The sequence below is a fragment of the Catharus ustulatus genome, chromosome 14 (genome assembly GCF_009819885.2).
Source record: "Catharus ustulatus isolate bCatUst1 chromosome 14, bCatUst1.pri.v2, whole genome shotgun sequence".
In the NCBI taxonomy this organism is placed as follows: domain Eukaryota; kingdom Metazoa; phylum Chordata; class Aves; order Passeriformes; family Turdidae; genus Catharus; species Catharus ustulatus.
The window spans coordinates 1406867-1432899 of record NC_046234.1 but is presented as its reverse complement, the minus strand read 5'-3'; the positions used below and the strand labels follow the sequence as shown (position 1 = coordinate 1432899).

General features: G+C 47.0%; 1 protein-coding gene across 2 annotated transcripts; it reads left to right on the top strand.

The window, feature by feature from the left end:
* The first annotated feature begins 236 nt into the window (after positions 1 to 236).
* Positions 237 to 22068, top strand: HMGB3 (high mobility group box 3). 2 transcript variants are annotated; one of them, XM_033072229.2, is made up of 5 exons: positions 237 to 260; positions 18614 to 18770; positions 19282 to 19421; positions 19930 to 20104; positions 20584 to 22068. In XM_033072229.2, exons 2-5 carry the CDS (start codon positions 18621 to 18623, stop codon positions 20725 to 20727), a joined length of 609 nt encoding a protein of 202 aa, XP_032928120.1. In that variant the 5' UTR covers positions 237 to 260; positions 18614 to 18620; the 3' UTR covers positions 20728 to 22068. The 2 variants fall into 2 exon arrangements, with proteins under 2 accessions (XP_032928120.1, XP_032928122.1); XM_033072231.1 differs by lacking the exon at positions 237 to 260 and adding an exon at positions 15798 to 15905.
* Positions 22069 to 26033: the final 3965 nt, after the last annotated feature.

Sequence of the window (26033 nt, the reverse complement as noted above, 5' to 3'; positions counted from 1 at the left end):
CTGCTTGCAGGTGGGACTCAAGTAACAATCATGAATCATTAAGGTACATAACTATCTGGGAGATCAGAGAGACCAGGAGCTTGAGCTGAAAGTAGTTTGTGCCAGATGCTATGGAGGCAGAGAACAGGCTGGAAGCTGCTTGAAAGAGATTTTGTCTCTTGCTGTGTTCCAGGTGGCTGCTGGGTCACTTTGGTCTGTGGAAGAGAGTCATCATCTGCCTCCTGGATGGTCTGCCAGCCCTGGTGTGTGGTGAGTTCCAGGTCAGGAGACTTCTTTGCCCAAACAGTGTGATTTTTGTATGCTATTTTACTATGCCACAATGTGCTTTGGAAGTCACCTGCTGCCCAAGTTGTTAAATACATGTGAGCTGTCAGTAGTGCCTCTCTCGGCTGTGAGTGGGACCATGGATGGAATGGGGGAAGCAGGATGGGCTGGGCAGCTGTTCAGTGTCTCCCCAGTCACATTCAAAAGGACATCTGTGCTGTGCAGTGGGAATGGGAGAAGGAAACAGGGAGATTGTCCTAGTAAACCTGGCCCCTGGAAAAGATAATGTATGTAACCATCTATGGTTGTGGTGCATACATGAATCTGATCGTGATCAGGAACTATCAGTGCTTAAAGCTTGTTGTCTGTGTCTTACAACTTCTGCTTTTAATACCAACATCCAGGGTATTAACAGGTTATCCAAAGCTTGCCTGGAGTTTGCTGGACTGACTTTGAAGTAAAAAATCAACTAGACTGTGACATTGTAAGTGACCTAGCTGACACAATAAGTGAGGATGATCAAGCTGCCATTGCTTCTCTAAGGCTGGGTTTCCAAACATGCCTTTACAAGAACACTGCGGGTCTCTGGCTTTAGTTTTAAGTGAGTTTCGAGCTGGGGGGGAGTGAAGCTCCAAGCAATTCCACTGCAGAGTTTGTAAATGAGCACAAAAATGCATTGAATGGGAGCTGTTGAATGGTTTGACAGCACAGCTCAAAAGTTCCTTGAATAATAAGTCTGTGATTTCTGGCAGCCTCCAAGTGCTGAACTTCTTAGGATTTCAAAGCAAATAGATACATCTTAACAAAGACCACCTCTTGTCAGCTATCCTTAAAATTATAGCACTGAGCTTGAAATAAAATGTGTGTACTTGTCTCTCCTGGGACACGACGGAAGGGGAAAACATTATCAGAATTCTTTAAACTCATCATAACAGTATTGAACCAATTATTTTGTTAAATCTGGATTTGTTTTCCACCTCTCAACGAGAACATTTGAGGTCTATCATCTCCACCATTTATGAGTTACCAGTCTGCCAGTGTAAAATTTCCAACTGGAACATATGGTATCAGAGGGAACAAGGGGGATATATCTGATTGCTCATGCTCCCCAAACTCCAAATCTACTCCATTTAGTATTTTGCTCAGAGTTCCTGTAGGGGAAAATAAAAGAAATCATCTCTGATCTGAGACCAAGCACTGAACATTTCACCCTGAATAGGAATCTGAAAAATGTATAAGCAGCTGAAAAGGGAATAGAATGGAAACTACATTTCTGTTTCTTCACAATGGGCAGGACTTAGCAACGCTGATAAAACCTCTCTGAACCTTCTTCTCTAAGTTCTGACATCTGTTTTGGGGCCTTGCCTCCAGCCAGCACATGGGGACAGAGCAAGTAGGAGGCCAGAGACCACTTGTTCTCTTTCCTGGTGGTGTCAGTGAGGCTGGGCAGTCCAAGGCTGACAGCAGAGCTGGGCATGCAGGCAGTGGGGCTGCTGTGGCCTCTGCTGGCCATGCTGCCTGGGTTAACCCCACTTTGAGTTTGGAACTAGCCTGAGACTCATCTGCAATGACAGGTGACCTTTGAGATCACCAGGCACCACCACCAACTGTTGGGCACTGGGTAGCCCCAGTTCTCCTGTAATTTGCCAGGTCCTTGCTGGCCTCTTGCTGTTCTGCTGGGCTGATACATTCTTGCATGGGCATTCCTTTACCTGTAACAGAGAATGGTCATGCAGATCTTCCCTCTGTGCAGGGCAGCAAAGTATTTCCTTCCTTTGCTTTCCTGCAGAGCGGAGGCTTAGCCCTGAGTAACCCGGCTGTAAGGTGCAAGAAACAGGCTTCTCACTCTTCCTGGCAGAATAAGGAGGTCCTAAGCCTGTAGCCCTGGGAATTGGTGTCACCAAATCACAGAAGAGGAGCCTTTCACTTGGCAGCATGATGGTCATGTAGTGCCACATGTACAACCAAATCTATCCTCCCTGCCATTCAGACAGAAAGCAGCTTGTTTTGGAGCAGCTTCCCTGGGAGGGGGAGGAACAGATGTTTGAACCAGAAGCGTATGTGACAGTTGGGAGAGACAGCGTGGAAACGCACAGTTGAAAGGAGAAGTCTGATGGGAGTGTGATGACAGCAGCAGGACTTCAGTGACAAGGAGTGGGAAGGAGAACAAGCAGGGAGGAGTGTTACTTCAAAAGCTGAGCAAAGTGCACAAGAAGATATGTCAGGAAAGCGTCAGAGAAAGGAAGAGAGGAAATGTGAGAGTAGAGACAGTCTTTGGGATCTGTCTGCAAGCGTGTGTGACCTGTTACCTGACAAACAGAGAAAGGAAGGCCTTTTATTCCTCCGCCTCCTTCCACCACATTAACTCTCCTTGCAGCCCAGCTGGCTGCTAGCTCTGCTGGAGCTCTTCAGTTAGTGCTCAGGAAAGGTAAAGCTGCCTGTCCTGCTCCAAAGTATGGTGAGTGGGGGGTACAGTGGGAAGGTAGTCTGTCAGGGATGCCCAAGCCCTTCCTCTGCCTTTATAGGGTGGCACAGTGGCCACAAGCCTTGGAACTTCTGGACACTGCAAGAGGAGAGGTGACAATCTCGTAACAGGCTTTGCCTCTAACTGTGCCGTGATCACAAGGGCAGGATGCGTGAGCAGAGAGAGAGAAGTGTGTATGAGTATTCCTCCTACAGCAGGGAGGGACCTCTCCAGCCGTGCCTTACCCTGGTGACACCAATCACAGCTCTGCAGTGTCCAGTTTTACCCTAGTTCAGTAGATGTGCAAGGCAGATTGGGAATGTGCTGCTGGAGTGTGAAGCCTCAGAGCTGGGGGAGGGGGCACAGTAACTTCTCCTGAAGGATTTACAAAGGTAGTTTTGCACAACCCTTCCTGGGCCCACCACTGACTTTCCACTGTGCTTTGAGAAACACAAACTGGTCCGTTCTGCTTTGTGCCCTCTTGTAGGGAGGGGAGAATTTCCTTAAGTACGGGGTGGGCCTTGAGATTTAATAAGGAGGGGATTGCAAGGTAGGTGCCAGCCACAACCAGCTAGGCCAGGAGCTGCAATCTGACAATGGATGTTGCATGATTCGTGACTTTCCCCTTCATAGGAACATTGGTATTCATTTCTTGGTGTGAAATCACAGCAAATTAGAAGCAGACAATAATCGCTTATGTGGGTGTACAACAGGGAAGGCTGAATCACAGTGATGGAGACAGGTCAGGGTGTGCTGTGTCTGGAGCTCTGGGGGAGAGGAGTCTCACAGCAGGGACCTGTCAGTAATATGGGCTGTTTAGGGATCAGGCTCAGCCAGCGATGCCTTCTTTCATTCATTTATTTTAAGGATGAAATGGATGGAGAGGAACATGAGGGAAAAACAGTGTCAGGACACTGCAGCAGTGCAAGGGTGTTGAGTGCTGTTGGAGAAACAGCTTGATGAAGATGTGAAAACTCGAAGGATTTGCCCGTCCTCACCAGGAGAAGCAATGGAAACTCATGGTAAGGAAGTTTTGGGCACCACAGAATCAATGCATAGGTGATGTTGGGAGTGTAAAGATGATGAAAGCCTCTCTGGTGCCTGCTGTATTGGTTTGCTGGGCTGCAGGACCCTTTTTGGAGCCCGTCTGAGGAGAGCAGCCATGGGCGCTTCTCACCGTGTTGCTTGCACTGGCTGTTCTTACTCCTGAGCTGTGGTGTGGGGTCTGGTGCTGAGGGGCAGAGGGAGACCTGCAGGCTACCAGGGTGGCCTCAGACCGAAGGAGCACAGAGGATGTTTTCACCTAGGAGTGATATACTTTGAGCAGGATCAGGTTAAGTATTCCCCAGATGCTTGGCTTTGTGTAGCAGAATCACACCTTTCTTCTAATTAACTTGCACAGGATCTTGTGCAAATTAATTGTCAGAGTCAGATCCAAGTTGCATTTTCTAAAGGTACTAATGCAGGTACTGAAATTAAATTCTCATGAATGACCTGTTTTCCCTGCAGTCTAAACTCAGAACAAGAGAGTAGCCTTTAGTCTCTGTAGAAGGTTTAAAATATTTCCAGGTCTGTGTTCCTTGTAAAAAAAAAAGAAAAAAGTCAGCACTTGACACATGTGACAGTTGCCAGCCCTTGTTTACTATGATCAGGGCACTGTGTACTGAATTAATCAGGGAATCCATTCTGCCTCATAGCTGGGAAATGGTACATCACCAAACCCTGGAAAGATCCCAGAGTGTCTCTGGAAAGCAGGTCACAGGACAGCACAGGTGATTTTCTTCCTTAACCCTCCCAGCCTAGGCCTGCAGAGGTTTCTTTAGGACCAGCAGCCTGACTTCCTCAGGCTTTTGCTGCAGCCACGCTCCTGGCAGAGCAGAGCTGTATGTCACCCAGCATTTTATGTGTGCCTAGGAAAAGGAGCCTGAGTCCCCTTCCTGCATGGAGAGCTGCCAGGCTGCATGCCAACACACAACCCTCGACATTTTTTTATTTACTATAAACCTCTTAAATAAAGGCTGGGGGATGTTTTTCATTTACCATGTTACTGTATGGAACCAATCACTATAAATTTAAATGGAGAGCTGGTGGGAGCACACTTACCTTTTATATCATAATTGCACGAATGCCTCTGCCTAATGCTATTAGGATTATTCAGAGGTTCTCAGATTTCACTGTAAAACATTAGGCTGTGAGAGGTACTGTAAGGGTGTGATTATCCAGGGAGGGTAAGTAGTAGTGGGGGTTGTTGGCCAGAATTGCTACAAGAGGGGAGAAATGTTAGTAGCTGGAAGTAGAGGAACTTGAGGAGCATAATCTGCCATTCAGAAATACAGTGCTCTGTGCGTGGAGAAATCCCACCTGATTTCTATCTGGATCTACACCGACTTGACTTAAATTGTCACCAGGAGGGATTCAAATCCTTGGCTGAGTGTCCGTGTCAGCCCTGTGCTTCCCTGAGGCAATCCTAACACAGCGTAGGAGTCCCGCTGACCCTTGGCTGTGCTGCAGAGTCCCACTGGTGTGGCCACACTGGCCTGGGGCATCAGAAATCACCTCTTCCTTTGATGGGGCCAACAGACCTGGGCATGCTGGCACTCCTGAACAATTCCAGGAACTGGGAGAGGAGCAGAGGGTCAGATGGGATACAGCTTAGCTAGAGAGGAGCAGGGCCCAGACTGGGGGAACTCGGGGCTCTGAAGCTGACTGGTGACCGGGGAGTCACCACTCTGAGCAGAGACAAGGAAGGCATGGTGCTGGGAGGATGCTTCACTACCCTGCCATGGGCACTGGACATCTCACAGCATCACCTCTGCAGGGACCAGGCATTGCCAACTTTTTCTAGTAGGCAGGGAGAAAAGAGCAGTTCTGTGTATGCATTCCTCTAGTGCCTTAATTCTTCACCTGTGACTGAGATTTTAATTTTGCATCCCATATGAATTTTGTGTTGTAACACACGCCTCTGGGTTGTCACTGTAACAATGCCTTTTCTTGGCAGGGAAGGCAAATCTGAAAGGAAGCCCTTGAGCACTCCACTGTACGAGTTTCTCAAATGATGGCTGTGTTTCTCCCCCTTGTTCGGTCTGTTTTCAAATAATTTTCAGGCTGGGAATAAATCTGAGTACAAAACAATCGTGTTCAGCATATAATAACCAGACACAATTGTAAGTACACAAGCAGCCACATGGAAAACAAATGAGCTGATGGAAGGACAGAAAGAACACAAGACAACCCAGACACCATAGTTACCACGTTCACAGTAAGATCAAATAACTCTGCCGTTTACATGTAATTACATTTTTTTTCCCCTCAGGAAAAATAGGATTCTGGAAAACATTTTTAGTTACTAAATTTTTATCTTCCAATTTTTGTAGTGATGGGAAAAAAACATCTCCCAATAACAAACATATTATGCGCCAATTAAAATTAAGCAACTTAAAGCTGAATTCTGTCCTGAACTTCATCTGTGAAATTCTAGTGAATTCAGTGGGGTTTTGGACCTGGAGGTCAGGATTTGAATATGAGTTTATAAATCAAAGAACAGCAGGGTCTGAGCAGAGTCTGTGCAGGGTCTAAGCTATTTGGATATTCTTAAATGCCACACTAGGCTGCTACTGATATCCTGAAAGTGTGTTGTCACTGATGATACTGGGAAAGAAGTTTGGCAGATTTTTATTTTGCTTTAATATTTTCAGTATGTTTGTCTTTCTTTTGTCATTGAAGCTGTTTTTCTTTGAAAAGCATCTACTTTTAGTTGGGGAAAGCAGAAACCTGAGACATTCGGAGGAATTTTATCAAACACTTGTCTTGATATGAGAAGTTGTAATTAATAAAAAAGTTAATTATATATATACGACACACTCCCCAGTCTCTATAGACAATGTCTTTTAAACCTAAAATGGGTTAACAAACCTAAAAGAAAATTTAAATAGCACAATTTTTGGGGGGAAGTTCATCTTCCTTTAAAGTGATTCTTAATGTATCTTGTGGTACGTATGTATGTCTCTAAAAAGAATCTGCATAAATGAAACAATTTAAAAAAACATTTTCACTGTAAATATATTTTCTGTTCATTCACTGTAATGTTCTTACACTCCTAAGCAAAACAGTAATCAAATATGTTAACAAAACATGATGTCCAATGAATGTAAAGCAAGAAGAATTTGGGAGCACTTGGCAGAAATCTACACCCTTTATTATTAAATTTCTCCCCAAAACATCTGTTCCTTCAACATCATCAAGGATCAATGTAAGCACTTGTGGGTAGCAACCTGAGTTAGATACTTTGTCACAGATTATGACTTTCCTGTGCTTTTCAAATGATGTAAAGATATTCATGTAAGTCCCAACTGTGCATTGCAAAACTTCCCTTCCTCTCCTTCATTGCTTCATCATCCTGTTGACCTCTTTATCTTCCTGCTGATCTTCCAAAATACCTGCATGGTCCAGTATCAAGTTTTAGCCTCATGTGCTTCAGTTTTTGCTCTAGTGTCTTAGCTCAGATCCATTCTCACTGCTGGGCACTGCTTGGGAGGCATCTGGACTTTTGATCTTTCACAAAATCTCACCCCCAGACTCTGGAGCCCCTCAGGCCTTGCTGGCAGCTTGGCCTGTGCCAGCACAGAGGTGTATGCAGGGGAACTGCCCAGGATGGACCCAGTTGCCCTTGGGGGTTTGTGGCCCATGTCTGTCTCCAGGACTCGAGATAGTTACTCTAAAATCAGCCTGGTGTGCTGCAGTAGCTGCTGTCATAACAGTGTAGTTGTATACAAGTGCAGTACTGAAAATATCTCTGCCTTATTGATAGTTTAATTGGTGGCATTTAGTTAATTGTGTATGTTCTCTTTTAGTGAAAATAAACCTGGAATTATGCAACTAAATGTTTTTCCAAAAGCAGGGAGTCACTCAAGGCTGCTGAAGCAAGAGAGCCTACCTGAGTATGCCAACAACTTCCAGTTGTTCGAACTGCTGTTTGCTGTCTGTTGCTATGGTGAAGTGATGGCACAAAACTGATACCAAAAAGGAAACAATATTTTCTCAACAGATTTATAAGAAAAAAAAAAAGCTATAGGGGACAGAGAGGTCATGGGGAAGAGTGGGGAAAGCTTAAGGGACTTTGAGCGCTATCCTGAGCCATTTTTTCACCTTCCTTTTTTAATTGAAGGTCCATTCGACCCTTTGAAGGCAAGACTCATCCTGTGCAGTGCCACCCCAATGAGTTTTTTTTACAACCTATTACATATTCTCCTAAACTGTAAACACCTAAAACTTCAATTCACATTTTTTCCTTTGCTTCTCCTACATCTACATGCATATGGACGATGTATTCTTTTCCTAGCTTTGCAGTCAGTTGTGGAGATTTTAAGTCCCAGCAGTGTACTCCAGGTCATAGATCAAGAAAAGCTGCTTTCCTCTCCACCTTTGCAGCACCTATGCTGTTTATGTCTTTTCTTAGATTTTTAACTCTTCTTAAAGCCTTTTTGTGCTAACAGAGTGTTTCCCCACCTGGCTGGAATCCCCTAATGTTCTCTGTGTTTTCCTACACCCAGACCTTCAGTCTGCTTAAGATGCCAGCTGGAGAAGCTGGACTGTGCAAAGCAACCCTGCAGCTGATGGCCCAGCAGCCTGAACTGGGGGGAAGAGACCAAATCCTCAGTTAACAGCTCCTGTGGAGAGAATTCGTCTTTCTTTCTCTCTAGCCAAAGATTTTGTATGTCACTCCCTGTCTCACTGTGACACTGGAGATAGGCAGCCTATCTTGATAAGTTATAAGCCATGGCCAGACTCAAAGCTTCATTCAGACACATGTTGTGAGATAGAGTAGCACCAAGATGCTATTATGCTTACTGAAGAACATTCTCCTCTTTCATTCATCTGCATGTGAGTGGTTTAGGTGAATCATCTCCTCAGTATGCTGTGTGCTGCCTTTGTGCTGTTTTGAAATGTGGACAGTGGCAGGATGGCCAAAGAGGAAAGGATGCACAGTGGTGTTCAGCTATGGCTGAGTGTGGGTGCTGGGTGCGGAATGGAAGCAGGTATTCATGGCTTTGGGAACAATTATTTAGTGATCTGAAAGCAACTCTCCTCCTAGCAATGTTTCAGGACTGTGAAATAAGTATCCAGTGCAGCTTTCTCCTTCCAGTGTCAGACGTGCTGATTGCTTCATTTAGTGTCACATCCATGGTGTCTGAACTACACCTTAGCTGTATCATCACCGACTTCTTTCTAATGTGGGGTCATGCCTCCCTTTATATCCAGCCCTTTGCTGGACTACTGTTGGGTTGTAATTGCATTGGATTCTTAATAGAGTTTCTTGGTCTGCTGTCACAGCATGATTGCAAGAACTTGTGTTGCATTGAATGTGGTCTTGATTACTTGCCAATTAAAGTGCAAGGGAAACACAATCGTCTCCTTTAAAATTGCATCTAGATTCCATCTCTTCTGAAGGCTATGGGAAACTCTCAGTGACTGTTTACAGTTGTCCTGTCTTTCTACTTTTAGTCTTTGGCTTGGTGGGGTAAGTAGATAAAGGTAGATAAATGTGCTTTTATTTTTTTTCCCCCACATTAATTACCCTTTTTTTTGTGTGTGTGTAGTTCTGTGCATGTGAAGCAGAGCAGAAAGGCCCCTCTGAAGCTGAGTGTTGCTCATTGCTCTCATGCCAGGTCACTTTGGGTTTACAAGGTTTGGGATAGCGCATCTTTAAAAAGAAAATACATGAAAGCAGATGGCCCTGTGGTAGCTGAGCGTGGAAGAAGACGCCTGAAGAAAGTGTGTTGTGGCAGGAGGGATGTGTTAAATGAGGGAGCAGAGACAAGCCAGGAATGCAAGGAGGCAGTATGCAGGGGGCACACAATTTCCAGGAGTCTAGAAGTGTAGGAGGTGCTGTACTGCAGTGGCAAATCTCATGGAGCAGGTGTGCAGGGGCAATTGCCTGCCTGCCACCCCCTGGGCATCCTGGCAGCATGGGCTGGGAAAGAGCCAGGGCCACAGTGTGAAGAGAAGCAAAAACAGGGAGAGGAGAAAGAAAAGGAAGTAAAAAGCCCCAAGAGGAATGAGGACAATGTGACAAGACATGGTAGGGGGCCCCACCTGTGAAGGTAACCATGAATTTCTGTTTATCTTGCCTGTGGTTATACTGCAAGGAGGTTTTCAACTGCTGCATTGTATGACTGTTAATTATTTTAACTTGTATTTGTCACCTCAGTCCCCACAAAGTGCATTTGACAATAATTAATTTTGTGTGTGCAACTGAGAGTGTATCCTACTCCTGCAGAGGTGTCAGCTTAATGGGATATGGCTACAGGGGATAACAGGTTGTGCCATCCCATTAGGGAATTTTGGAGGTCACCTGGTCATTTAGACTAATATTTTAATTGTTGTAACATAAGGTTTCTCATAGGTGAGTTGGGAAAAGATTAACCTCTGTCTCTCTGAACTTGCATGCTGCCAAGATCCTTATTAGCACCATTGCTAATTTTATTTTCTACTTTCAGCATAAATTTAAGATAATTCTTTTTGTTTCATAGGTTAAAGAGGAAATATTTTAACTGGCTGAGATCCCAGTGAGCAATTACAAATATTATAGTTACAGGGCCCAGAATTCAGCCTCAGGCTGTAGGCATCAGAAAATCCATGTGTGGAAATCTCAAGTGTTGTAAGATTGTAAGGGTTTTCTATGAAGGGATTCCTCTTCATTTTACTGAATTTAAACTCTTGGTTTAAAAATAAAATAAAAATAAACTTGGACTTGTGAATGAAACCTCTGCAATCAGCTTTTGACTGTACCAGTTAGAGAAGGGTTAATTGAGCCTCTTCTTCTCCATTGCATGTTAGCACAGAAGGTCAGGGTGGGAGAAGCCAGGTCCACACTGAAGGCTTTTGAAACAGCCCCCTAACTAGCCTAATGAATATGCTGGTGAGATAAACAGGTCATTTAACACTTTTCATGTCGCTATTGTCCATCCAACCTTAAATGCCAACTCTGTCATTCTGATAGGCTGGTTCTGCTTAAAAAGGTTTCCTGGCTTTGTTAGATTCCTAGGAGGGATTTCCCCCCATCCTTACTCCTAATTGCTGGCAGAACCCTACAGATGTATTTACATCAGCCTTTTCATTCGGGTCAAGTCTCCACTAGAGAATTTTGCCAGTGTGTATGAGTGTTGAAGAGATGCAATGAAGATAGAAATGAAAGCTCCAAATGCAGTTATAATTATCCTGCTGGAACTGCAGCTCAGTGACCACAATGGAATGACTGGCTGAGGTCAGGATGGTTTGATACCTCTGATGATGTGTTGGGATTGCTGTGCCTGTGCTAGGACAGTTTCACAGGGCTGCTGAGAGGGAGAACCATCCGAGTGCGTTGTGGTCCTGACCTTGGGAAGGGCCATGAGTGGGGCTAGTGGATGGTACCTTGTGCTGGCACCTACCTTGTAGCTAAACCCTTGTGACAGCACCTGATGTGGTGTTTCTGCCAGGACTGTGAGCACATCCTTAGTGCTCTGACATTGGATGTCCAGGTTGCTTGAAGCATCTCATGGGAACCATGCTGTATACCTGAGAGACCTGAATATTTTTCACAAATGTTTTCCAGAGCTTCCTCACCCTGTGAGCAGTAAGCGTGTTTCTTCTTGGGATACTTCTATTATTTCTGTGACCCATGGCATTCTGGGACCTAGAAGGCCTCAGAAAATTACTTATCTCAGGAGGAGTGCAGACAGCTTTCCTGTGAGATTTCTTGAACGTTCCTCTACTCCTTGCCTTGAATAAGCTCCCCAGTGCTATGGTCAGGAGCACAACAGCATAGGTGCTTCTGATTTAACATCACAGTCATGGGCTCAACATATTCCAAAGGTGGGCAAAGAGCAAATGGACTGATGTTGTATTGGTATCCAACACCTCATTGCAGCTATTCGCCCCTGCAAACTTTCTTGGCTTTCTGATACCTGCATCAGCTGACAGACGTGGAAAATCAGGTCTCAGCACTGAAAAATGAACTCTGATGGGGTGAAATAGCACATATCCAAGCATGTGTGCTACAGACCAGAGGAGCTTATGTGGTTATTCCCAGAAATGCTGCCAAATCCAAGTCCAAGAAGCCCCTCAAGTAAGGGAACTGCTTTGACAATGCACTGTGTATTTGAGCTGCCCCTCCAAAATAGGAACCAGGCAAATTTTATTCTTCCTGGATATTATGATGTGTGTTTGGGAAGCTTTTTAGCACAATAGCTCCTTTTGGGGATATCACTGTATTGAAGGCCCAAATAATTTTTCTGTGACTAGTGTACTTCCAATTCACTGAGATGCTTTACAATTTCAGTGTGTGAAGCCATACCAGCCTCTTCCTAGCTACTACTAGGTGATGCTGCCCAAGAGGAAGATATCCAACACAACAAGCACAACATGCTCTGACCCATACTGGACAAGCCCAGTAAAGACATTACATCAACTCTTTGGCTGGAATCATCCCAGGTGTGGCACAGTGCAAGTAGCAAAAGCTCGAGCACAGATTATTGTCAGGCTAACTTCCCACATCAAGACAATCTGGATTCATGCTGGGAAGCTTGTTAAAGGTCTTGTGAACTAATCTTTAACACATGGAGGTTGTTGTCCTCCATGATGCTTCCAAAGGCATTCATGGTCTCACTGGTAGGAATGAGATGGTGGAGGAACATTGTGAGAATGGCTGGATGGGCTGTGGAACTGATCAGTAGTGGTCAGTGTTCCACCAAGCTCAGTTATAGCTCTGGTCCTTTTCAGCACTTTTATTTCTGAATAGCTTAAGTACACAGTGGGCCTTAATTTGCTGGCCCTCTGGCACAACAGAAGATGGACAGAGCAGTCAAAAGGCCAATTCCACAAAGCTGTCACTAATGTTCAGATGAGATGTGGCTGTTGGCTGAAGAATATGTCAACTTACTCTAGACTTCAGGCAATTACAGGGAGCAGAAGGTGGCAATTTGTGGATTACTTTCCTGAGTTTAAAGCATATTTATGTAGTCTATTGATTTGTTGGAGGGGTCCTCAGTGACTCCACATTTTTTTCACAGCTGCCTCCCTGTTCCATCATCTCCAGTGGAAGAGAAGATACTGCTTCATTTTGGCAGGTAACAGTATGGACTCAGCTGTTTGTATCTTTGCTGTTTCTTGGACAGCACCAACATGATGTACATGGGCCAGAAGTCTTCAGTGTTTGGTGACTCTGCCTGGGACAGGTCTTTCTTCTCAGCAACAAGGTACTGCAAGTATTAGGAGCTGTCTGCTTGCTATGGGACCTTGGCCAACATTTTAGCCAAGTTCTTATATTCAAGATACTGACTGACCTGGGTCCCTGCTGTGGGGTGTAGGGTATGGCTGATAGTTGCCTAAAAATGCAGCATGTGTTTGCAAAATAAATCCTTCCTGGTGGGGATCAGGTCAGGACTTTCTGAAGGGAAGGTTCAGAACTATGTATTGAGCTCTCCTAGCATCAGTGCAAACATGCTGCCTGCTGTGCCAAAAGCCAGGCATCCTAAAGTTTCTTTTAGTTGTGGTTTTCTTCTCATGCCTTCCTATGGTTAAATACATGGTAATAGGTAATGTAAAAAAAAAACCAAACAAAAACAAGCAAAAAAAACCCCAACAACCCCAAAACTCCCTAAAATTTACCACAATTTACCAAACCCAAACTTGGGAGAGTCTCTGCTACTGGTTGTATCCTTCTGCACACTCCTTTCTTTGCCTTGGTTCTGGGAGTCACCTGACTCCTTGGTATACTGGTTCAGTCCACTAATCCAGCGGAAAAGTAACCTAGCATAAAAGGAAGTAGAATTTTGGGCTTTGCTTACTTTTTGCTGGATTAGTGAGCTGCCTTGTCTACAGAAGGAACCAGGAGAGGACAGGTTAGCTGCATGAGGAAGGGGGACTGCATGGACTGGAAGAGGTTGCAGTAAAGGGTTAGATTTGCTCAGCTAACTTTCTGGGTTGTTTTCTTGGTGCATGGCAGGAAAGGGCCCAGACACAGGGCCCAAGTGCAATGTGTGGGGCTGAGGGCACTGCAGAATTGCAGCAGTGGTAGTTTTGGGGGTGAGTAAAAACTTTTCATCTGGGGTTATGTTCACCCATTTGCTACTGACATCCTCTGCTTTCAAACACATGCTGCAAGTGCTACGATAGAACCTGCAACTCAGCTGTCTCTCAGCTACCAAAATATCTCCTTTGCCCCTTGGCCAGCTGTCAAAACTTTCCTGGCCTTCCTAGAACAAGCGTCTTAGGGAATGTTTCCTTTGGCTGATGAGAACTCGAGGGGATGCTCTGGAGAAGGCTATAGAACAGCATGTTCAATGACAGGTGCCTCTCCTAAGCCAGCTTCTGAACATCCTGTTCATCCCCTTATTAATGCTCTCTGCTTGGTCTGCTCTGGAGGTTGAGATTGTGGTTTGAGGAAGAAAGTGCTCAAGAATAAAAAAAATTGTGCAACTCAAGAGCCAAGAAAAAAGCCTTAATTATTCAACTAGTTTGGAATACTTGAAAGTATCCCTAAAAATAGGTGAAAGGGATGTGTGTCAGCTACAAAGAGATTATGCTGCAGTAGTATTGCTTGTCTTATTTTATGATGATGCTACAGAATACAGTCCCTCAGGTAACCTCATTAATGTTTATGAACGAACCCCTTGTTTTGTACTTTTGGTTTGAGAAGGCAGAAATAGGCCAAGAGGCTAGTAAGACTGATTTTATCATGTCCTTTGAAAAGCCCAAGGACATGGCTCTAAGGTCTCTATAAGCATATGATGTGCTGGGGCCAACAACTGGATTGGGTGCTTGCTAGACTGCCTGAGATGTACCCTAAGGGAGAAATCCAGGCAGAACTTTGGCTAAAATCCTGAGTAAAATTGTGCATGCTTCCCAGTGGATCTGTCATCAGGAGGTTGACACTCTTCTGTGTCTCATCAGTTGTTTTGATCTTTTCCAGCAAAAGCAACCTGTGGCCATATGTTGTTATAGCCATAAGGCTTCCACAGGGCAGTATCTGCTGCCTAACAGTGCCTCAGCTCAGGGTGGAGGCCTCTTTTCACTATCTGTTCCTTAAAGAGGGCAACTGTTTCTTCTGGCTATCAAAACAGGGTGGCAGTTACAAACAGCCCATAACAGTATGAAGTGGTTTCTGAGTCTTACTGCTCCATCCTTAAAAATAACAGCTCTTTTTTCAGAGCCAACCAACAATTGTGGTCAGCCACGAATACCAGTTTAACCATTTGGCAGCTTCCCTATAGGAAACAGCTCTTTCCAGAGAGCCAAAGGAGCCCTAGAGCCACACTGGGCTGGTGTCAGTCAGCAGGGCACCCTAAACAGACTTCCTTGTATGCAACCAGCCTCTTTAATAACAAGAAAATCCTGGAAAGTTAACACCAAACAAATTGTAGAAGTGTGTAAGAGCTAGTATTTCAAGTGGATTCTTTAGTTGATGAATGAGTGGGTAAAACTCTACTCCTCCTCACACAAACACGCAGTTCCTCGCTCTGTAGTTTCTTCTCCACCCGTTGTGTGTTGGGACTGTCAGGAGTTTATTTTGGGCTCGGTTCCACTACGCGCACTAGTAGCCGGCTCCGCAAACAGTGCGCGGCAACTGGAACCGCCCCTTACGGCTTCAGGGGAGAAAGCAGCAATAACGCGCTAGTGTCAGCCTGGGGGTCCCTCCCGTCAGCCGCCCCGGAAAGCCACCGGGGCTGCCCCTCGTCCCCGTGGCTCCGCGGCGCTGGCAGCGGGGCCGGATCTCCGGGGGGCCGGTCCCGGGGCTGGCGTGGCCGGAGCCCCCCGGTCTCGGCTCGGTGCCGGGGGTCCCCGGGGGTCCCGCTCTGCCGCACGTGGCGGGAGCGCCGCGAGGCGCGACCCCCGCGCGCCAACTTCCCCTGGACTCTCCCACCCGCGCCCGGCGCGCGCTCACCGCGCTGCCCGGTCCCCCTCGGCGGGCGCTCTTTTTGAATGAATGACCTCACTGGCACCCGCCAACCGCCGCGCTGCCCTGCTTAATATTCATGAGGCGCCGCACCAATGAGAAGGCGAGGAGGTTGTTTTAAACGGCAGAGCCCCGCAGCCAATCAGGCCGCTCTCGTAGGCAGCCAACGCGAGGCTGAGCCGCGCCGAGCCCCGCGTCGTGCCCTGCGCTCCGCTCCTGTCCACACTACCGCGAACAATACAGGTACGTGCAGCCCCGCCGCAACTTTTCGGGGGGCGGCTGCCCTCTCCCCACCCTGCCTCCGCGCCTTCGTCCCTCTGCCCTGCCTGCCCTAGCATGCTTTTTTTTCTTTTTTTTTCTTTTTTCTTTTTTTTTTTTTTTTTTTTAGTGTTGTGTTCTGTTTCTTCCTTCTTTCGAGTTTTTGATTTTATTTTTTTTATTTAATTAGAAAAGCATCGGAAAATTTACCCAAAACTTTGTTTCCCCACCTCTCGCGGGGATTGGTGGTGCCGGGGCAGATGCTGTGCCCAGGTGGCGGGGTGGTGGGCAGCGGGCGAGGCACAGCGTTAGTGCTCCGTCCTGCTGCCCTGCCCCGCTGGGCGCTCTCCCCGCCGCCGAGGGGCCACCTGCCCCCGGTGCAGCCCTGTAGCTCCGCGCTAGGCTCCCGTGCCGCCGAGAGTAATATGGCTGGTGCAGCAACTACACCGGGACTAACTCCTCTTCTCCCCCGCATGGGCAGGGATTTTTCTCTGCCGCCTCCTAATGTCGCACGGCAAAACGCGCAGCGCCCTGGGCTTTTATGTGCCCCCTTCCCAGGGTAGGCTCGGTGGGGCTGGTGGCGGTGGGAAAGTTGTCGGCCGTGCGCAGTGCCGTGCCCGCTGTTTATTCTGCATTAATATGGCTGTCGCTTTAGCATCTGACAGGGATAAGCCCTGCGCGCTGCGCTCGGCGGTCCCGGCCAAGCAGTTTTTTTCTCGCCGCCGCCACCTCCAAACTCCCCCGACCCCTTCGCTTCTGCCTCCGCTTCTCTTCCCCTGCCCGAGAAGGTGTCTCTGGTGGGGCTGCGTCCGCGACGGGGCTCCGCATCGCCTTTTCCCCGCGCCGCGCCGCCCGTGGTGTGGGCATTAATATGGCTGGCGCTGGAGAGCCCCGGCGAAGGGAAGAAAGACGTGTGAGCGGCACAGGGATGGGGAGGGGGGTCACGGCGAGGAAAATCTCCTTCCCGGCGCCCCGCCGGGGTCTCAAACCTTTCGCTTTCGCCCCGGCTCCTTTCCCCCCACCTTCCCGTGTCCTCGGACGGGCGCTGGGGGGCCGCCCTGGGGCTCCCCGCACTCTTTTTCTGGCAGCGCGGAGGAGCGTAGCGGCGGCGGTAATGGCTGCACGGGAGCCTTTGTTAGAGAGCGCTGCGCTAGGCAGGGGCCGCGGGGGGGCCTCCCGCCCGCGCCCCGGCCCCGACGCCCCCGCCGCCTGCCGGGGGGCCAGCGGGGAGCCCCTTCGCGGCGGGGGTGGCGTTTTGGCGGGGCTGGCGGCCGGGGGCGGCGGGCGCGGGGGGCCGAGCGCGGCGGAGGGGGAGCGCGGCTTTGTTCGGCGGCGCGGCGGCGGCAGCGCCGGCAGAAGCCATCTTAGCGAGCGGGGCCGGCCCTGGGCGCGGAGCGCGACCGCCGCCGCTCCCGCTGCCGCTTGCCCCGGCCGCCCGGGGCCGGCCCGGTGTCCTGCGCCCCCGGCCGCCCCTCGGCGCCCCCCGGCCGCCGCCCCGCCGCATTTCAGGGGCACTTTCTTTCATCAGGAGGCGTTTCACAAAATGGAAGATGAATTATTGGCGTCTGGCGGAGCCGCCGCTGCCCCCGCCGGCTCCGGCCCCGCCGCAGGTGCCCGCGCCGCGGAGCGCGGCCGCCGCTGTGACCTTGGGGGGGCGCAGATGCGGGAGGGGCGCGGGGCCGGGCTGGGCTGGGCTGGACTGGCCGCCGCGGGCCGCTTGCCCCCAACTTCGGAGGGGGGCTTGTCCGCGCCCCGGCTCCCGATACCGCGGCTTGTCCGCCCCCGCGGAGGCAGCGGTGTCCCGGCAGCGGCCGGACCGGGCAGGGCGGCTTACGGCCACTTCTGCTGCCCCTGGCGAGTTAATGGGCGTAGTTAAATACTAACGTGGTGCTAATAAAAATTAAGTTTTCAAGTGACTTAGAAGCTTTAAATGGAAAATAATGTTGTAGGCTTATGATTATTTTTATTAAGCGGGGAAAATTTAATACGGAAGCAAGGAAAGAAATTGAGCCCAAAAGTTAGCACCATCGTTTTGGTGACTTGCTGATCGCAACTTTGCACTGACCACTATGCCTCAAACATGTGTCACTTGGTGGAGCAAGAGCGAGCATAACTCACCTCGCAGGGCTCCACAAGTCCTATTGTATTTAATGTCAGCCTTTATTTGTGCCCTTTTATATATAAAAGGTTATTGCACTTTTTTGAGGTGACTAATTTGTCCTGCCTTCTTACCTGGGCAGCAGCTGCTAAAATGTACACTCCAGCCCCTGAAGGAATAAGTCACTGCCTGGTACTGTGCATACCACTCCAGCCGCAGTGTGGTAGCTAACTGAAACAGTTACTTTATATTAGTTGGTATATAATGCTTAATAGGCAGAAGTATGTATATTTAATAGGCTGTCTCCAGTCTTTGGACGTGATGTAAATAAATATATATTAATGTAACAAATTCAGTGACTGGCTTCTCCTGGCTTGTGTGCAACCCAAGTATCAAGGGAGAATAATACAAGTCTGTACTGGGGACGGTAAGAGGTGTCACAGGAAAGGAGGTGTGTTACTGATGGGACATCACGTCAGAAGATGGTGGGGGGGGTATGTATGTAAATATATGCACACCGTCTATATACATATAGGTGTATGCATTCATCTATATATCATTCATTTGTTTTTTTTTTTTTCTTCTGTCCCTGTAGAGTCAAGATGGCTAAAGGTGATCCGAAGAAACCCAAGGGCAAGATGTCTGCCTATGCCTTCTTTGTGCAGACGTGCCGTGAGGAGCATAAGAAAAAGAACCCAGAGGTTCCAGTCAACTTTGCAGAGTTTTCCAAGAAGTGCTCAGAGAGGTGGAAGGTACCTTAATTTGTGACTTCGTGAAGTCACAAACTTCTTATAGTATCTGCTAGGATGACATGTGTGTCTGTGTCTGCACATGAAGGGAGCCGGTTCTGTTTTGGTCTGTGTGCTGCTGTTGGCAAGCTGTCCTGGCCATTGGTCAGGTGCTGCTGGAGCCTGTGGCGATACTGAACATTTTAGCCTTGTGGGTCTGCCCATTTAGATGCTGGCCTTTTTTATGAGTCACGAGCAATGCCCTTCAGCAGCTACTTCCTTCCAGCTGTGTGTCCAAAGGAGGACTCTGACTGTGCTTGTCTCATTTCTCTTGCTTCCCTGTTGCTGAGTATGTCTGTGGTGGCTGTGATTTCCCGTACAGGACCTTCGTCCTCAAGGTGGTCCGGTTAGAAAACAAACAAATTCTGAAACTCCCATATCGAGTTGATATGTGTTGGCTTGTTTACATAAAGTTTGCCAGCTATTGAGCAGTTGGGTAATCACAAGTTTGGCATCTCATGTTTTGGTTTTTTAGACCATGTCAAGCAAGGAAAAGGCTAAATTTGATGAAATGGCAAAGGCTGATAAGGTACGATATGATAGAGAAATGAAGGACTATGGACCAGCTAAGGGTGGCAAGAAGAAGAAGGACCCCAATGCCCCCAAACGACCACCGTAAGTAACTTTGAGACTTTAAATGCGTAAGGTTTTGGTTCGTTTTCATCCCCTGTATGTAACATGGGTTTCCAGGAAGGAGGTAGATGGGGGGACACAGTGTTGGTATAGCAGGATTGGTAGTGGTACTGTCTTGTAAACCTTCTAGGCAGCTTGTGGTCTTCAGCATGTAGGGCACTGACACAAATAGTCAGTACTTGGTACTCTTAAACTCGTAGTGATGGAAGACACGGATGTGGCTGAGTCACAGTGAGACTCGTGTATCTAAGATGAAATTGGGTGAGGGGATGCAGAGCACTTAATTAAAAAGGAGCATTGAGTGAAGGCCCGGACCTCAGTAAAATCAAAACACGTTTAAGCTTGTGTTTGATTCTGTAAACTTTTAAAAAAAGTTCCTTTTTGGTGTGCTCACGCATGTGTCAGTGTTGTGTGGGGAGGGATGGAGGAAGGGGTGCTCCCTGGGCATGCTGCTGCAAATGCTGACTGTCCTTTGGTGTTTCTTTCCAAGGTCTGGCTTCTTCCTCTTCTGTTCAGAGTTTCGCCCCAAGATCAAGTCCACAAACCCTGGCATATCTATTGGGGATGTAGCAAAGAAACTGGGTGAAATGTGGAACAACCTCAGTGATGGTGAAAAGCAGCCTTACAATAATAAGGCAGCTAAACTGAAGGAGAAGTACGAGAAGGTAAGGAGAGTTGTCACTTGTGCCTCCTCTGTACCAGCTCTTTTGTTGATGTGTTTTTGTAACATAGGCCCAGCTCAGGTGGCCCCAGCATAGTTACAGCTGAGCTTTGCACAGGTTGGGGCAGAGCAGGATAAAGATCCACAGGTAGATTTCAGCAAGGAGGGAGAGCTTTTTCCAGTGATGTGCAACAGGAGCTGCTCGTGTTGCTTCATGAAGGGTTTGCTGTGCTGTCACAGGAGCTTTGTCCCGTTATCAGGAAACTTTGAGAGGCTGCATTCTCTTCTCCTCCTCAAAGAAATAGCCATTAATGCAGGGTTTGAGACCTCCATGATTCATGAGCATGCTTAGGTGTCTGCATACCTGTGCTGGCTGTGTCCCCGTGGGGGGGTGCAGTCCCTTTTTCTTAACGCCCACTGCTGTACAAATGCTGTGTGTGTTTGCTGCTTAGAGCAAATTAAGACATCCCCTTGACTTTGCAGGATGTTGCAGACTACAAGTCTAAAGGAAAGTTTGATGGCGCAAAGGGAGCAGCAACCAAAGCTGCTCGGAAAAAGGTAGAGGAAGAAGACGAAGAGGAGGAGGAGGATGAAGAAGAGGAGGATGAAGATGATGATGATGAATAAAACTGTACATTACTTGTCTCCATGTGAATACCATAGAGTAGGGGAAACACCATAAATGAAGCACCTCTTATTTGAGATGGTGTCTCTTGCCCTTATTAGGCTTAATTAAAAAAAATTGGATTCCGATCGCGTTGTAGTTTCTAAAAGTGCTCTAGAAATTGTAACTGGTTTACATGAAGTGGCCATGGGTGTAGTGAGCACCCTGAAACTGTATCAAAGTTGTACATATTTCCAAACATTTTTAAAATGAAAAGGCGCTCTAGTGTTCTCCTAACTCTGTGCACTTTGCTGTTGGTGTAACAAAGCATTTAAAAATGTTTCAAGCATTTTTTTAATTTGTAAGGTGGTGTTACTATATGGTTATTGGCTAGAAAATCCTGGGTTATAAACTGTACATATCTATAGTTTGTAAAAACTAGACAGATTCTTGTGGTACATGCTTAGAGTGATGATGCCTTAGAGGAGCAGTGATTACTTGGAAAGGCTGTACGTTCCCCGGGGTGCCATGGCCCAAAGCATGCACTGTGAGGGTAGATCTATTTACACTACAGTGGGCGTCCATTTAGCTTAAAGTTGTCTTTCTGTATATAGTGAAATAGCATTCTGCTGCCATTCTTAGTTGTGGAAGGGGGTTCAGCTGGCATGAGAAGTGTATGGGTTTTTTAGTTAAGTGCGGTAGTTTTTAAACTGAAACTGTAGACATCTCTTCATGGTCAACTAAGTGAAGAGCCAGTGCAGCAACTGAAGTTCAAAAACACTCTGTACTTAAACAAATTTGCAACGTTCTGTTTTTTTTGTATGTTTAGAATGCTGAAATGTTTTTGAAGCAAAATAAACAGTATTACATTTTTAAAACTGTTCTTGACAACACTCTAAATTTCTGGTTTAAGAGGATCTTAACAACAGCAAGAGGTTCATTTTGAAGTCTGTGGCATCCCTCAGGGCTGGTGACTTAGGAAACATTCTGACTCAAGGATTAAAAAAAAAAAAAAAATTAAAATAGTGGCCAGCCAAAACTGGCTGAATTGAAAGAGATGGCTGCTCCAGCTAATATGCAATCGTAACTGTTTATGGCTGAGTGGCATAAGATGCTATGCAAGTTTGAACTTTATTACTTGAACTTGGGAGCCTAAATGAACATTCATGACGTAATTGTTTGTTTGTGTGTGTATATAGCAGCATTCAGAGATGCAGAGAAAGGTAGGTGGCTAGGAATGAGGCTGACACCATGGAATAAATATAAAAGCATAGTTTGGATTTTTTTCAGTTGTGTTGGGTAAATTTATAGCCCAAATGCATTGCTGTACATATTAAAATGTGCCTTTTTTGTCCTGTGTTAAACTGTTTCAGACTTGTGGTTTTTTCTAGCCTCTTGTTTCATGGCAGGAGCCAGGCGCCTAAGTTTAACTCCCTGCTGCAGGAGGAGCGTGGCGCAGGTACTTGGTCTATGTCCTTTGTCTAATAACACAAGGTGCAGTAGGAATTGGGGGCTGTGGGGTGGGGGGAGCAACAGGCCTTTCCCCTCTGGTCACCAGTTGGCTGTGTCAGAGTCTTGCCTTATTTCCAAAGCCAAAGTGGGGATGCTCTGTGGCTTTTGAAAGAGAAAGGTAATACCTTGTCTCTAACTGATGACTATAACCTGGTTTTTCCTTAGCATGCAAACAGCACGGCTTGCGAAAACTAGCACCTCTGCGCTGCTCCTGAATTCCTCCTTTGTGCTGGCTGTAACAGTCAGTGCTTGCTTGGTGGAGAGTAGATGTGGGTGTGAGAATACTTGCATAAATAGCAAGTCAGAGCTGTGGCCTGTTGTGTTCAGCTGGTTTCAGAAGTCAGTAACTCACAGGTACAAACACCTGTGATGTTTGGGTATGGGCTGCTGCCACCTCTTGCTTTTGAGCCAAGTTTGAGATTAATGGGGTCCCGGCTTACAGGCAGTAACTTGAAATGAGGTTAAAACTGCTTAGTTGCTGAATTGGGTAGCACTTCTGTCTGCTTCTGGCTTCTCAACAAATGTGACAACTACTCACCAACAATAGCTTGGTAAAACAGTCTGATTCTAGTGTTGAGATGGACTGAAACCTGAAAGCAAAATTTTCAGAATGGAGCATGCTAAAAACCTTTCATGAAACATAGCAACATGTAGCAATTTTTTTTTTTTAAGGCTGAGTGGTAATTGAATCACTCAGAAATACTTCTATAGTTGCTTAATTATGGTCATTTTTAGTATCTTTAATGCACAAAAAGGTGATATTTGCTCATATTTTATGAGCAGTTGCATTTTAAAAGCCTCAATAAAGCTGCATCTGGAAAAGAAATAGGTACTTCTGTATTTTGCTACCCTTTCTGCATGTTTTCTAATGCAAGGGAGTAGGCAACTGGAGATCCCAGCCTGTGGAAATTTGATGGGGAAGTGGTGGAGCAGAAAAGAAAAGTAATGGCATCAGTTCAGGAGCTCTAATGCTGTTTCTATTGTCTAGTTGGCAAAATCTCCCCTTAGCCACATATGGGACTTTGTAGATCACTGTTGTGCAAATCGAGCTTGGCTTTGAATTAACTGCTAGTGAGCTGAGCCCCTATTGATAGTATCAGCAAATGAGGACTAGAGCTGACACCTCTTTGTTATATTGGAAATCCATTTAAGTTACAGAGCTTGATCAAAGTCTTGGACCTTACAGTGCACTACCTATTGTTGCTCTTCACACACCTAAAATATGGCATTCTGTGGGAATGCTGATATAAATAACACATAATTTGCCCCCCCAACCCCCCCCACTGTTTTGTGTTCTGGCATGTCATTTCAAATATTGGGGACTGCTTAATTTCACCCAGCTCCATTATTTTCATAGAACACTCTCAAATGCTCTTTTCCTCTGCTTTGAAATGCTTGTGGTGTTTCAGAGAAGACATTTCTGCTTTGTGCTGCTGCACAACTCAAACTTCTAGTTCAACTTTAGTCCCAGGCCAGGCAAAGTAAATATGTCTCTTATTAACTTCATGATATGTAGAGAAGGGTAAGGATAAAAATAGATGAGGCAAAGGGATGGGATGGTGAAGAGGCTTTTCCTTGCATGAATTTGACAGAGCTGACTGTGAGACTGCGATGTGTTGATGCTCCTGTCCCTGCTGAAGTTGGGCTGAGGGACCAGGGGTCAGCTAGGAAAAAGGGATGGTGCTGGTTCTGAAGCTGTTAAAATGCACTTACTGCTGGGGGAGGCAGAGGAAGGCCCGACTAGCTGGGATGGTCCCTCTGAATGCCTAAAGGGGGTGTCAGAGGTCTGAGAACTTTTGAACAAGAGAAAGTGTCTGATGGTGATGTGGGGCAGAGACAGCATTGACCCATGTCATGCAGGTCATTTCCCGTGGTTACTGCTGTTTGGTTTGCACTCGGGATTGTCTGGACTCTTGAGAACATGCTTGCTACCAAAATGCATCACATTGCTCTAAATAAAATCATCTGGGGGGCAGTGGGATGAACGAGGCTGTTGAGCTGCTCTGTGCAGAGCAGAATGTCCCTCTGGTGAAAATGAGGCTGGGAGCGTTAGCATGACCCAGGGAGTCAGAGGCCACACACCCGCTGTTCTGTAGTCTATATATTCTAAAATTCAGTTGAGATAGGGTAAACATTTGGTGCGAGCTCAATCTGATCACTTGAAGTGGAGGAAGAGGCTGCATCAGGGGAGTCCCACCATGGGTGTGGCAGTCACACCTCACAAGGAAAACTACATTGCAGGATCATTTCCTCCTGCTGTGTTAGGACCCTAGCATATCTGTGGGGAAGGAGTGTGTAATTTTCTATAATAAAATTAATTTAAAATCCTAGTACAAATGCATATCTCCCTAGGACAGGGAGAGTCTGCTTTGGGGATGGGACTGAGGATACAAACACAGTCAAAGCATCTCTCATACTTTCTCCCTTTGAACAGCTCATTTTAGGTAGTTTTACTCACTCCTAATAAACCCTGCAGGAGCAGCAACAAGGTGCAAGGGCTTCTGTTGGTCCTGGCTCAGCAGGTGGCAGGTGAATGTCTTTTTACTTCCAGCCTCCAGACAATTCTGGCAGCCATCTCTCCTCACTCAGGTTCTTCTTGTTCCACAAGCAGAGGATCATCTCCCAAATAACCCCTTTTCTGCTGCAGGTTTTGGGGAGCTTGGATGAGGCGATAGGATGTTTCCAGTGCAGTGAGAGCAAGATGCTGCATTTCTTGCAGTGCTTTCTGACAAGCCCCAGACTCCCCTCTATGAATATTCACTCAAGCTCATTTTCTAAAAGATAATGGGAGGAAGTGTGACAATTGGCATGTTTATTTTTTCTAGGGCTAGGGCTGCACCACACTTCTGTTGCAATAAACTGAATTGCACATCACAGCAGTGCTGCAAACAAAGTGTGCTGGGGCCCCTGTTAACAAGCAGTTGCTTTCTAAATGTGTCAGCTTGCAGAGGGGAAGGGACTAAAAAACAGCATGCTTGACAGGGGTCTTTGTGCCCTATGAAGTGTCTTCATCCCTTTTTGCAGGCTGAGCTCTGGTGTGTGCCTGCCTCTGGTTGGGCAGTATTTGGAAATCTGTGTCCAAAGCACTCTGCAAACATCTAATTCTTCCAGGAGATCTGATCTCTGTGTGCTAAAGCAGTATGTGGATGGTGGGGGAATGTCTGCCTGTGCTAATGCTCTTGATTGGAGTTGTCTGATGCTAAGAACTCTTCCCTGAGTGCCCTTCTGCACCTGGATCCCTAAATTAGGCAGGAGGAAGCAGCACAGCCTTACTGGAAGTGACAACGCTGTATCCTGGGTGGTGAGTAACTCTTGTTCCTGGATGTGGCGTAGGCTCACAGAAACACCTGCCAAGTGGCTAAGCCAGGGCTTTATGTTAAGCTAGACCAGGGGTGGCAGGTGACTTCCCCAGGAGTAGGGAGCCTGAACATTTTGTGGAGTAGCAAACTGGTGCTGTGGTGGGGCTAAGACCTTTGGAGGCTGGGATGCGTAAAAGCAGACATATGTCTTGTTGAGATGAAGATGGATTAACCATGGTGAAGTGATGCCTGTCCTGTGTGTGTGTGTCCCCTGACTGCTGAATTCAGTAGCCAGGCAAACACAGCTAGGAGGCCAGCCTTGATGTGGGGTGGGTGTTTGGATGGTGTTTGTGGTTTACTTTTGAGCCCGTGAGTGCAGAGTGGTGCTGCTCTGCCTTAGTGCTCTGTGTGGCACATCGGGGGAGCCAGAGCAGCTCCTCTGCACCAGTGTCACACACCACTGTAGCCGAACCTGTGTGAGGAGGGGTGCAGGTAGGATGCTATAAGTGAGTGATGAA